Genomic DNA, 14,874 nt, shown 5'->3' with positions numbered 1-14,874 from the left:
TGTGTTCTCTTTCTTCTCTTCCCTCTGTTTTCCTCGTCCACTCATCTCTGTTCTTTCTTCTCTTCCCTCTGTTTACTTCGTCCACTCATCTCTGTTCTTTCTTCTCTTCTCTCTGTTTTCCTCGTCCGCTCATCTATATTCTCTTTCTTCTCTTCTCTCTGTTTTCCTCATCTGCTCATCTCTGTTCTCTTTCTTCTCTTCCCTCTGTTTTTCTCGTCCACTCATCTCTGTTCTTTCTTCTCTTCTCTCTGTTTTCCTCATACACTCATCTCTCTTCTCTTTCTTCTCTTCTCTGTTTTCCTCATCCGCTCATCTATATTCTCTTTCTTCCCTTCTCTCTGGTTTCCTCTTCCACTCATCTGTGTTCTCTTTCTTCTCTTCTCTCTGTTTTCCTTGTCCACTCATCTATCTTCTCTTTCTTCTCTTCTCTGTTTTCCTCATCCACTGATCTCTGCTCTTTCTTCTCTTCTCTCTGTTTTCCTCATCCGCTCATCTATATTCTCTTTCTTCCCTTCTCTCTGGTTTCCTCTTCCACTCATCTGTGTTCTCTTTCTTCTCTTCCCCCTGTTTTCCTCGTCCACTCATCTCTGTTCTTTCTTCTCTTCCCTCTGTTTTCTTCATCCACTCATCTCTGTTCTTTCTTCTCTTCTCTCTGTTTTCCTCATCCACTCATCTCATTTCTCTTTCTTCTCTTCCCTCTATTTTCCACATCTACTCATCTATATTCTCTTTCTTCTCTTCTCTCTGTTTTCCTCGTCCACTGATCTCTGTTCTTTCTTCTCTTCTCTCTGTTTTCCTCATCCGCTCATCTATATTCTCTTTCTTCCCTTCTCTCTGGTTTCCTCTTCCACTCATCTGTGTTCTCTTTCTTCTCTTCCCCCTGTTTTTCTCGTCCACTCATCTCTGTTCTTTCTTCTCTTCTCTCTGTTTTCCTTGTCCACTGATCTCTGTTCTTTCTTCTCTTCCCTCTGTTTCCCTTGTCCATTCATCTCTGTTCTTTCTTCTCTTCTCTCTGTTTTCCTTGTCCACTGATCTCTGTTCTTTCTTCTCTTTTCTCTGTTTTCCTCGTCCACTCATCTCTCTTCTCTTTCTTCTCTTCCCTCTATTTTCCTCATCCACTCATCTATATTCTCTTTCTTCTCTTCCCTCTGTTTTCCTCGTCCACTGATCTCTGTTCTTTCTTCTCTTCTCTCTGTTTTTCTCGTCCACTCATCTCTGTTCTTTCTTCTCTTCTCTCTGTTTTCCTCATCCACTCATCTCTCTTCTCTTTCTTCTCTTCTCTGTTTTCCTCATCCACTCATCTATATTCTCTTTCTTCCCTTCTCTCTGGTTTCCTCTTCCACTCATCTGTGTTCTCTTTCTTCTCTTCCCTCTGTTTTACTCGTCCACTCATCTCTGTTCTTTCTTCTCTTCTCTCTGTTTTCCTTGTCCACTCATCTATCTTCTCTTTCTTCTCTTCTCTGTTTTCCTCGTCCACTGATCTCTGTTCTTTCTTCTCTTCTCTCTGTTTTCCTCATCCGCTCATCTATATTCTCTTTCTTCCCTTCTCTCTGGTTTCCTCTTCCACTCATCTGTGTTCTCTTTCTTCTCTTCCCTCTGTTTTCCTCGTCCACTCATCTCTGTTCTTTCTTCTCTTCCCTCTGTTTTCTTCATCCACTCATCTCTGTTCTTTCTTCTCTTCTCTCTGTTTTCCTCATCCACTCATCTCTTTTCTCTTTCTTCTCTTCCCTCTATTTTCCACATCTACTCATCTATATTCTCTTTCTTCTCTTCTCTCTGTTTTCCTCGTCCACTGATCTCTGTTCTTTCTTCTCTTCTCTCTGTTTTCCTCATCCGCTCATCTATATTCTCTTTCTTCCCTTCTCTCTGGTTTCCTCTTCCACTCATCTGTGTTCTCTTTCTTCTCTTCCCCCTGTTTTCCTCGTCCACTCATCTCTGTTCTTTCTTCTCTTCTCTCTGTTTTCCTTGTCCACTGATCTCTGTTCTTTCTTCTCTTCCCTCTGTTTCCCTCGTCCATTCATCTCTGTTCTTTCTTCTCTTCTCTCTGTTTTCCTTGTCCACTGATCTCTGTTGTTTCTTCTCTTTTCTCTGTTTTCCTCATCCACTCATCTATATTCTCTTTCTTCTCTTCCCTCTGTTTTCCTCGTCCACTGATCTCTGTTCTTTCTTCTCTTCTCTCTGTTTTCCTCATCCGCTCATCTACATTCTCTTTCTTCCCTTCTCTCTGGTTTCCTCTTCCACTCATCTGTGTTCTCTTTCTTCTCTTCCCTCTGTTTTCCTCGTCCACTCATCTCTGTTCTTTCTTCTCTTTTCTCTGTTTTTCTCGTCCACTTATCTCTCTTCTCTTTCTTCTCTTCCCTCTGTTTTCCTCGTCCGCTCATCTATATTCTCTTTCTTCTCTTCTCTCTGTTTTCCTCGTCCGCTCTTCTCTGTTCTCTTTCTTCTCATCTCTCTTTTTTCCTCGTCCGCTCATCTATATTCTCTTTCTTCTCTTCTCTCTGTTTTCCTCGTCCACTCATCTCTCTTCTCTTCTCTTCTCTCTGTTTTCCTCGTCCACTCATCTCTCTTCTCTTTCTTCTCTTTTCTCTGTTTTCCTCGTCCACTCATCTCTCTTCTTTCTTCTCTTCTCTCTGTTGTCCTCGTCCGCTCTTCTCTGTTCTCTTTCTTCTCTTCTCTCTTTTTTCCTCGTCCGCTCATCTCTGTTCTCTTTCTTCTCTTCTCTCTGTTTTCCTCGTCCGCTCATCTATATTCTCTTTCTTCTCTTCTCTCTGTTTTCCTCATCTGCTCATCTCTGTTCTCTTTCTTCTCTTCCCTCTGTTTTCCTCGTCCACTCATCTTTGTTCTTTCTTCTCTTCTCTCTGTTTTCCTCGTCCACTCATCTCTGTTCTCTTTCTTTTCTTCCCTCTGTTTTCCTCGTCCGCTCATCTCTCTTCTCTTTCTTCTCTTCTCTCTGTTTTCCTAATACCCTCATCTATATTCTCTTTCTTCTCTTCTCTCTGTTTTCCTCATCCACTCACCTATATTCTCTTTCTTCTCTTCCCTCTGGTTTCCTCGTTTGGTCATCTCTCTTCTCTTTCTTCTCTTCTCTCTGTTTTCCTCATCCGCTCATCTATATTCTCTTTCTTCTCTTCCCTCTGGTTTCCTCGTTTGGTCATCTCTCTTCTCTTTCTTCTCTTCTCTCTGTTTTCCTCATCTGCTCACCTATATTCTCTTTCTTCTCTTCCCTCTGGTTTCCTCGTTTGGTCATCTCTCTTCTCTTTCTTCCCTTCTCTCTGGTTTCCTCGTCCGCTCATCTATATTCTCTTTCTTCTCTTCCCTCTGGTTTCCTCGTTCGGTCATCTCTCTTCTCTTTCTTCTCTTATCTCTGTTTTCCTCATCCGCTCATCTATATTCTCTTTCTTCTCTTCCCTCTGGTTTCCTCCTTTGGTCATCTCTCTTCTCTTTCTTCTCTTCTCTCTGTTTTCCTCATCCACTCACCTATATTCTCTTTCTTCTCTTCCCTCTGGTTTCCTCGTTTGGTCATCTCTCTTCTCTTTCTTCCCTTCTCTCTGGTTTCCTCATCCGCTCATCTATATTCTCTTTCTTCTCTTCCCTCTGGTTTCCTCGTTTGGTCATCTCTCTTCTCTTTCTTCACTTCTCTCTGTTTTCCTCATCCGCTCATCTATATTCTCTTTCTTCCCTTCTCTCTGGTTTTCTCGTCCACTCATCTCTTCAGTTTCGTCACCTTCTCTCTCCACGTTGTCTTTCCTTCCTAACTCCATCTTGCTGTAGACTCTCTGGAGAATGTGATGTCTAATGATCTGGGCGTCCATCTTTCCACACCACGATGTGTTCTCGGCAGTCATACGTGTCTTCTGTCTCTGTAGAGCGCTGCCAGCCGTGTCCACATCTATGGATTCAAATTAAGGATAAATGTTATTTCTTTGCTGAAAACAAGAAAACCAGAGATGAAAGTCAGAAAAACTGCAGCCAGATGGGCGCACACCTGGCCACCATAGACGATGGACTATTACCGGTCAGTGAAGTGTGTCTGATGTGCAAGCGGCCAAAGTATCGGCTGTCACTAAAGCCATAAAACAAAAAATCTAGAATAATTCCTCCCCGGGGTAGATTACAGGAATTTGGGGAATCACCAATAACATCTATAACCATGTACATCTGTTCAGTGTTCTCTACACAGTGCCACCAATATATGACCCATATACAGTGCCCCATACACTGTCACCTACAGAGTGCCCGATACACAGTGACCTACAGAGTGCCTCCATACACTGTCACCTACAGAGTGCCCCCATACACTGCCACCTACAGAACGCCCCATACACTGTCACCTACAGACTGCCCCCATACACTGCCACCTACAGAGTGCCCCCATACACTGTCACCTACAGAGTGCCCTCATACACTGCCACCTACAGAACGCCCCATACACTGTTTCCTACAGAGTGCCCCATACACAGTGACCTACAGAGTGCCCCCATACACTGTCACCTACAGAACGCCCCATACACTGTCACCTACAGAGTGCCCCATACACTGTCACCTACAGAGTGCCCCCATACACAGCCACCTACAGAGTGCCCCCATACACTGTCACCTACAGAGTGCCCTCATACACTGCCACCTACATTGTGCCTCCATACACAGTGGCCTACAGAGTGCCCCATACACTGTCACCTACAGAACGCCCCATACACTGTCACCTACAGAGTGCCCCATACATTGTCACCTACAGAGTGCCTCCATACACAGTGACCTACAGAGTGCCCCATACACTGTCACCTACAGAGTGCCCCCATACACTGCCACCTACAGAGTGCCCCCATACACTGTCACCTACAGAGTGCCCCCATACACAGTGACCTACAGAGTGCCCCCATACACTGTCACCTACAGAACGCCCCATACACTGTCACCTACAGAGTGCCCCATACACAGTGACCTACAGAGTGCCCCCATACACTGTCACCTACAGAACGCCCCATACACTGTCACCTACAGAGTGCCCCATACACTGTCACCTACAGAGTGCCCCCATACACTGCCACCTACATTGTGCCTCCATACACAGTGGCCTACAGAGTGCCCCATACACTGTCACCTACAGAACGCCCCATACACTGTCACCTACAGAGTGCCCCATACATTGTCACCTACAGAGTGCCTCCATACACAGTGACCTACAGAGTGCCCCATACACTGTCACCTACAGAGTGCCCCCATACACTGCCACCTACAGAGTGCCCCCATACACTGTCACCTACAGAGTGCCCCCATACACAGTGACCTACAGAGTGCCCCCATACACTGTCACCTACAGAACGCCCCATACACTGTCACCTACAGAGTGCCCCATACACAGTGACCTACAGAGTGCCCCCATACACTGTCACCTACAGAACGCCCCATACACTGTCACCTACAGAGTGCCCCATACACTGTCACCTACAGAGTGCCCCCATACACTGCCACCTACAGAGTGCCCCCATACACTGCCACCTACATTGTGCCTCCATACACAGTGGCCTACAGAGTGCCCCATACACTGTCACCTACAGAATGCCCCATATACAGTGACCTACAGAGTGCCCCATACACTGTCACCTACAGAATGCCCCATACACTGCCACCTACAGAGTGCCCCCATACACTGTCACCTACAGAGTGCCTCCATACACAGTGACCTACAGATCCCCCATACACTGTCACCTACAGAATGCCCCATACACTGCCACCTACTGAGTGCCCCCATACACTGCCACCTACATAGTGCCCCCATACACTGTCACCTACAGAACGCCCCATACACTGCCACCTACATAGTGCCCCCATACACTGCCACCTACTGACTGCCCTCATACACTGTCACCTACAGAGTGCCCCATACACTGTCACCTACAGAACGCCCCATACACTGTCACCTACAGAGTGCCCCATACACTGTCACCTACAGAGTGCCCCCATACACTGCCACCTACAGAACGCCCCATACACTGCCACCTACTGACTGCCCCCATACACTGTCACCTACAGAGTGCCCCATACACTGCCACCTACAGAACGCCCCATACACTGTCACCTACAGAGTGCCCCATACACTGTCACCTACAGAGTGCCCCCATACACTGCCACCTACAGAACGCCCCATACACTGCCACCTACATAGTGCCCCCATACACTGCCACCTACATAGTGCCCTCATACACTGCCACCTAGAGAGCGCCCCCATACACTGTCACCTACAGAGAGCCCCCATACTCTGTCACCTACAGAGTGCCCCCATACACTGTCACCTACATAGTGCCCCCATACACTGCCACCTACATAGTGCCCCCATACACAGTGACCTACAGAGCTCCCCCATACACTGCCACATACATAGTGCCCTCATACACTGTCACCTACAGAATGCCCCATACACTGCCACCTACAGAGTGCCCCCATACACTGTCACCTACAGAGTGCCCCCATACACTGCCACATACATAGTGCCCTCATACACTGTCACCTACAGAATGCCCCATACACTGCCACCTACAGAGTGCCCCCATACACTGTCACCTACAGAGCGCCCCCATACACTGTCACCTACATAGTGCCCCCATACACTGCCACCTACTGAGTGCCCCCATACACTGCCACCTACAGAGTGCCCCCATACACTGTCACCGACAGAACGCCCCATACACTGCCACCTACATAGTGCCCCCATACACTGTCACCTACAGAGTGCCCCATACACTGTCACCTACAGAACGCCCCATACACTGCCACCTACAGAGTGCCCCCATACACTGTCACCTGCAGAGTGCCCCCATACACTGTCACCTACATAGTGCCCCCATACACTGCCACCTACAGAGTGCCCCCATACACTGCCACCTACTGAGTGCCCCCATACACTGTCACCTACAGAACGCCCCATACACTGCCACCTACATAGCGCCCCATACACTGTCACCTACATAGTGCCCCCATACCCTGCCACCTACAGAGTGCCCCCATACACTGTCACCTACAGAACGCCCCATACACTGCCACCTACATAGTGCCCCCATACACTGCCACCTACATAGTGCCCCCATACACTGCCACCTACTGAGTGCCCCCATACACTGCCACCTACAGAGTGCCCCCATACACTGTCACCTACAGAACGCCCCATACAATGCCACCTACATAGTGCCCCCATACACTGCCACCTACAGAGTGCCCCCATACACTGTCACCTACAGAACGCCCCATACACTGCCACCTACATAGTGCCCCCATACACTGCCACCTACATAGTGCCCCCATACACTGCCACCTACTGAGTGCCCCCATACACTGCCACCTACAGAGTGCCCCCATACACTGTCACCTACAGAACGCCCCATACAATGCCACCTACATAGTGCCCCCATACACTGCCACCTACAGAGTGCCCCCATACACTGTCACCTACAGAACGCCCCATACACTGCCACCTACATAGTGCCCCATACACTGTCACCTACAGAGTGCCCCCATACACTGCCACCTACATAGTGCCCTATACACAGTGACCTACAGAGTGCCCCATACACTGTCACCTACAGAACGCCCCATACACTGCCACCTACAGAGTGCCCCATACACTGTCACCTACATAGTGCCCTCATACACTGCCACCTAGTGAGCGCCCCCATACACTGTCACCTACAGAGAGCCCCCATACACTGTCACCTACAGATTGCCCCTATACATTGTCACCTAGAAAGTGCCCTCATACACTGCCACCTAGAGAGCGCCCCCATACACTGTCACCTACATAGTGCCCTCATACACTGTCACCTACAGAATGCCCCATACACTGCCACCTACAGAGTGCCTCCATACACAGTGACCTACAGAGTGCCCCCATACACTGTCACCTACATAGTGCCCCCATACACTGTCACCTACTGAGTGCCCCCATACACTGCCACCTACATAGTGCCCCCATACACTGTCACCTACAGAACGCCCCATACACTGCCACCTACAGAGTGCCCCCATACACAGTGACCTACAGAGTGCCCCCATACCCTGTCACCTACATAGTGCCCCCATACACTGCCACCTACTGAGTGCCCCCATACACTGTCACCTACATAGTGCCCCCATACACTGCCACCTAGAGAGCGCCCCCATGCACTGTCACCTACAGAGAGCCCCCATACACTGTCACCTACATAGTGCCCTCATACACTGTCACCTACAGAATGCCCCATACACTGCCACCTACAGAGTGCCTCCATACACAGTGACCTACAGAGCTCCCCCATACACTGTCACCTACATAGTGCCCCCATACACTGCCACCTACTGAGTGCCCCCATACACTGCCACCTACATAGTGCCCCCATACACTGTCACCTACAGAACGCCCCATACACTGCCACCTACATAGTGCCCCCATACACTGTCACCTACAGAACGCCCCATACACTGCCACCTACAGAGTGCCCCCATACACAGTGACCTACAGAGTGCCCCCATACCCTGTCACCTACATAGTGCCCCCATACACTGTCACCTACAGAACGCCCCATACACTGCCACCTACATAGTGCCCCCATACACTGTCACCTACAGAACGTCCCATACACTGCCACCTACATAGTGCCCCCATACACTGCCACCTACTGAGTGCCCCCATACACTGTCACCTACATAGTGCCCCCATACACTGTCACCTAGAGAGCGCCCCCATACACTGTCACCTACAGAGTGCCCCCATACATTGTCACCTACATAGTGCCCCATACATTGTCACCTACATAGTGCCCCCATACACTGTCACCTACATAGTGCCCCCATACACTGTCACCTACAGAGAGCCCCCATACACTGTCACCTACATAGTGCCCCCATACACTGTCACCTACACAGAGCCCCCATACACTGTCACCTACATAGTGCCCCATACATTGTCACCTACATAGTGCCCCCATACACTGCCACCTAGAGAGCGCCCCCATACACTGTCACCTACAGAGAGCCCCTATACACTGTCACCTACAGAGTGCCCCATACATTGTCACCTACATAGTGCCCCGTACATTGTCACCTACATAGTGCCCCCATACACTGTCACCTACATAGTGCCCCCATACACTGTCACCTACAGAGAGCCCCCATACACTGTCACCTACATAGTGCCCCCATACACTGTCACGTACAGAGAGCCCCCATACACTGTCACCTACATAGTGCCCCATACATTGTCACCTACATAGTGCCCCCATACACTGTCACCTACATAGTGCCCCCATACACTATCACCTTCTGAGTGCCCCCATACATTGTCACCTACAGAGCGCCCCCATACACTGTCACCTACATAGTGCCCCCATACACTGCCACCTACAGAGTGCCCCCATACACTGTCACCTACAGAGTGCCCCATACACTGCCATCTACAGAGTGCCCCATACACAGTGACCTACAGAGTGCCCCATACACTGCCATCTACAGAGTGCCCCATACACAGTGACCTACAGAGTGCCCCCATACACTGCCACCTACAGAGTGCCTCCATACACAGTGACCTACAGAGTGCCCCCATACACTGTCACCTACAGAGTGCCCCCATACACTGCCACCTACATAGTGCCCCCATACACAGTGACCTACAGAGCGCCCCATACACTGTCACCTACAGAGTGCCCCATACACAGTGACCTACAGAGTGCCCCCATACACTGTCACCTACAGTGTGCCCCCATACACTGCCACCTACATTGTGCCTCCATACACAGTGACCTACAGAGTGCCCCATACACTGTCACCTACAGAACGCCCCATACACTGTCACCTACAGAGTGCCCCATACACAGTTACCTACAGAGCGCCCCCATACACTGTCACCTACAGAGTGCCCCATACACAGTGACCTACAGAGTGCCCCCATACACTGTCACCTACAGAACGCCCCATACACTGTTACCTACAGAGTGCCCCATACACTGTCACCTACAGAGTGCCTCCATACATAGTGACCTACAGAGTGCCCCCATACACTGTCACCTACAGAGTGCCCCCATACACTGCCACCTACAGAGTGCCTCCATACACAGTGACCTACAGAGTGCCCCCATACACTGTCACCTACAGAGTGCCCCCATACACTGCCACCTACATAGTGCCCCCATACACAGTGACCTACAGAGCGCCCCCATACACTGTCACCTACAGAGTGCCCCATACACAGTGACCTACAGAGTGCCCCATACACTGTCACCTACAGAGTGCCCCCATACACTGCCACCTACAGAGTGCCTCCATACACAGTGACCTACAGAGTGCCCCCATACACTGCCACCTACATAGTGCCCCATACACTGCCACATACATAGTGCCCCATACACTGCCACCTACAGAGTGCCCCCATACACTGCCACCTACATTGTGCCTCCATACACAGTGACCTACAGAGTGCCCCATACACTGTCACCTACAGAACGCCCCATACACTGTCACCTTCAGAGTGCCCCATACACAGTGACCTACAGAGTGCCCCATGTACTGTCACCTACAGAACGCCCCATACACTGTCACCTACAGAGTGCCCCATACACTGTCACCTACAGAGTGCCCCATACACAGTAACCTAGAGAGTGCCCCCATACACTGTCACCTACAGAACGCCCCATACACTGTCACCTACAGAGTGCCCCCATACACTGTCACCTACAGAGTGGCTCCATACATAGTGACCTACAGAGTGCCCCATACACTGTCACCTACAGAGTGCCCCCATACACTGTCACCTACAGAGTGCCCCCATACACTGCCACCTACAGAGTGCCTCCATACACAGTGACCTACAGAGTGCCCCCATACACTTTCACCTACAGAGTGCCCCCATACACTGCCACCTACATAGTGCCCCCATACACAGTGACCTACAGAGCGCCCCCATACACTGTCACCTACAGAGTGCCCCATACACAGTGACCTACAGAGTGCCCCCATACACTGTCACCTACAGAGTGCCCCCATACACTGCCACCTACATAGTGCCCCCATACACAGTGACCTACAGAGCGCCCCCATACACTGTCACCTACAGAGTGCCCCATACACAGTGACCTACAGAGTGCCCCCATACACTGCCACCTACATAGTGCCCCATACACTGCCACATACATAGTGCCCCATACACTGCCACCTACAGAGTGCCCCCATACACTGCCACCTACAGAGTGCCCCATACACTGTCACCTACAGAACGCCCCATACACTGTCACCTACAGAGTGCCCCATACACAGTGACCTACAGAGTGCCCCATATACTGTCACCTACAGAACGCCCCATACACTGTCACCTACAGAGTGCCCCATACACAGTGACCTACAGAGTGCCCCATATACTGTCACCTACAGAACGCCCCATACACTGTTACCTACAGAGTGCCCCATACACAGTGACCTACAGAGTGCCCCCATACACTGTCACCTACAGAACGCCCCATACACTGTCACCTACAGAGTGCCCCATACACTGTCACATACAGAGTGCCTCCATACACAGTGACCTACAGAGTGCCCCATACACTGTCACCTACAGAGTGCCCCATACACAGTGACCTACAGAGTGCCCCATACACTGTCACCTACATAGTGCCCTCATACACTGTCACCTACAGAATGCCCCATACACTGTCACCTACATAGTGCCCTCATACACTGTCACCTACATAGTGCCCTCATACACTGTCACCTACAGAGAGCCCCATACACAGTGACCTACAGAGTGCCCCCATACACTGTCACCTACAGAGTGCCCCCATACACAGTAACCTACAGAGTGCCCCCATACACTGTCACCTACAGAACGCCCCATACACTGTCACCTACAGAGTGCCCCATACACTGTCACCTACAGAGTGGCTCCATACATAGTGACCTACAGAGTGCCCCATACACTGTCACCTACAGAGTGCCCCCATACACTGTCACCTACAGAGTGCCCCCATACACTGCCACCTACAGAGTGCCTCCATACACAGTGACCTACAGAGTGCCCCCATACACTGTCACCTACAGAGTGCCCCCATACACTGCCACCTACATAGTGCACCCATACACAGTGACCTACAGAGCGCCCCCATACACTGTCACCTACAGAGTGCCCCATACACAGTGACCTACAGAGTGCCCCCATACACTGTCACCTACAGAGTGCCCCCATACACTGCCACCTACAGAGTGCCTCCATACACAGTGACCTACAGAGTGCCCCCATACACTGCCACCTACATAGTGCCCCATACACTGCCACATACATAGTGCCCCATACACTGCCACCTACAGAGTGCCCCCATACACTGCCACCTACATTGTGCCTCCATACACAGTGACCTACAGAGTGCCCCATACACTGTCACCTACAGAACGCCCCATACACTGTCACCTACAGAGTGCCCCATACACTGTTACCTACAGAGTGCCCCATACACAGTGACCTACAGAGTGCCCCCATACACTGTCACCTACAGAACGGCCCATACACTGTCACCTACAGAGTGCCCCATACACTGTCACATACAGAGTGCCTCCATACACAGTGACCTACAGAGTGCCCCATACACTGTCACCTACAGAGTGCCCCATACACAGTGACCTACAGAGTGCCCCCATACACTGTCACCTACAGAGTGCCCCCATACACTGCCACCTACAGAGTGCCTCCATACACAGTGACCTACAGAGTGCCCCCATACACTGTCACCTACAGAGTGCCCCCATACACAGTAACCTACAGAGTGCCCCCATACACTGTCACCTACAGAACGCCCCATACACTGTCACCTACAGAGTGCCCCATACACTGTCACCTACAGAGTGGCTCCATACATAGTGACCTACAGAGTGCCCCATACACTGTCACCTACAGAGTGCCCCCATACACTGTCACCTACAGAGTGCCCCATACACTGTCACCTACAGAGTGGCTCCATACATAGTGACCTACAGAGTGCCCCATACACTGTCACCTACAGAGTGCCCCCATACACTGTCACCTACAGAGTGCCCCCATACACTGCCACCTACAGAGTGCCTCCATACACAGTGACCTACAGAGTGCCCCCATACACTGTCACCTACAGAGTGCCCCCATACACTGCCACCTACATAGTGCACCCATACACAGTGACCTACAGAGCGCCCCCATACACTGTCACCTACAGAGTGCCCCATACACAGTGACCTACAGAGTGCCCCCATACACTGTCACCTACAGAGTGCCCCCATACACTGCCACCTACAGAGTGCCTCCATACACAGTGACCTACAGAGTGCCCCCATACACTGCCACCTACATAGTGCCCCATACACTGCCACATACATAGTGCCCCATACACTGCCACCTACAGAGTGCCCCCATACACTGCCACCTACATTGTGCCTCCATACACAGTGACCTACAGAGTGCCCCATACACTGTCACCTACAGAACGCCCCATACACTGTCACCTACAGAGTGCCCCATACACTGTTACCTACAGAGTGCCCCATACACAGTGACCTACAGAGTGCCCCCATACACTGTCACCTACAGAACGGCCCATACACTGTCACCTACAGAGTGCCCCATACACTGTCACATACAGAGTGCCTCCATACACAGTGACCTACAGAGTGCCCCATACACTGTCACCTACAGAGTGCCCCATACACAGTGACCTACAGAGTGCCCCCATACACTGTCACCTACAGAGTGCCCCCATACACTGCCACCTACAGAGTGCCTCCATACACAGTGACCTACAGAGTGCCCCCATACACTGTCACCTACAGAGTGCCCCCATACACAGTAACCTACAGAGTGCCCCCATACACTGTCACCTACAGAACGCCCCATACACTGTCACCTACAGAGTGCCCCATACACTGTCACCTACAGAGTGGCTCCATACATAGTGACCTACAGAGTGCCCCATACACTGTCACCTACAGAGTGCCCCCATACACTGTCACCTACAGAGTGCCCCCATACACTGCCACCTACAGAGTGCCTCCATACACAGTGACCTACAGAGTGCCCCCATACACTGTCACCTACAGAGTGCCCCATACACTGTCACCAACAGAGTGCCCCCATACACTGTCACCTACAGAACGCCCCATACACTGTCACCTACAGAGTGCCCCATACACTGTCACCTACAGAGTGGCTCCATACATAGTGACCTACAGAGTGCCCCATATACTGTCACCTACAGAGTGCCCCCATACACTGTCACCTACAGAGTGCCCCCATACACTGCCACCTACAGAGAGCCTCCATACACAGTGACCTACAGAGTGCCCCCATACACTGTCACCTACAGAGTGCCCCCATACACTGCCACCTACATAGTGCCCCCATACACAGTGACCTACAGAGCGCCCCATACACTGTCACCTACAGAGTGCCCCATACACAGTGACCTACAGAGTGCCCCCATACACTGTCACCTACAGAGTGCCCCCATACACTGCCACCTACAGAGTGCCTCCATACACAGTGACCTACAGAGTGCCCCCATACACTGCCACCTACATAGTGCCCCATACACTGCCACATACATAGTGCCCCATACACTGCCACCTACAGAGTGCCCCCATACACTGCCACCTACATTGTGCCTCCATACACAGTGACCTACAGAGTGCCCCATACACTGTCACCTACAGAACGCCCCATACACTGTCACCTACAGAGTGCCCCATACACAGTGACCTACAGAGTGCCCCATATACTGTCACCTACAGAACGCCCCATACACTGTCACCAACAGAGTGCCCCATACACTGTCACCTACAGAGTGCCCCATACACAGTGACCTACAGAGTGCCCCCATACACTGTCACCTACAGAAC

The 14,874-nt window shown here is 51.0% G+C and overlaps 1 protein-coding gene across 1 annotated transcript in view; it reads left to right on the top strand.

Annotated features, from left to right (window-relative positions):
* The window catches only part of LOC138658132 (C-type lectin domain family 2 member B-like), a 70,170-nt gene that overhangs the window by 32,720 nt on the left and 22,576 nt on the right, over positions 1-14,874 (top strand). The window contains exon 5 of the mRNA XM_069745674.1: positions 3,867-4,015. Within this exon, the coding sequence (XP_069601775.1) occupies positions 3,867-4,015 (149 nt within the window). The remainder of the gene's footprint in view (positions 1-3,866; positions 4,016-14,874) is intronic.

Source organism: Ranitomeya imitator, chromosome 1 (assembly GCF_032444005.1).
Source record: "Ranitomeya imitator isolate aRanImi1 chromosome 1, aRanImi1.pri, whole genome shotgun sequence".
Taxonomy (NCBI): Eukaryota; Metazoa; Chordata; class Amphibia; order Anura; family Dendrobatidae; genus Ranitomeya; species Ranitomeya imitator.
This window is presented reverse-complemented; position numbering and strand designations above follow the sequence as displayed.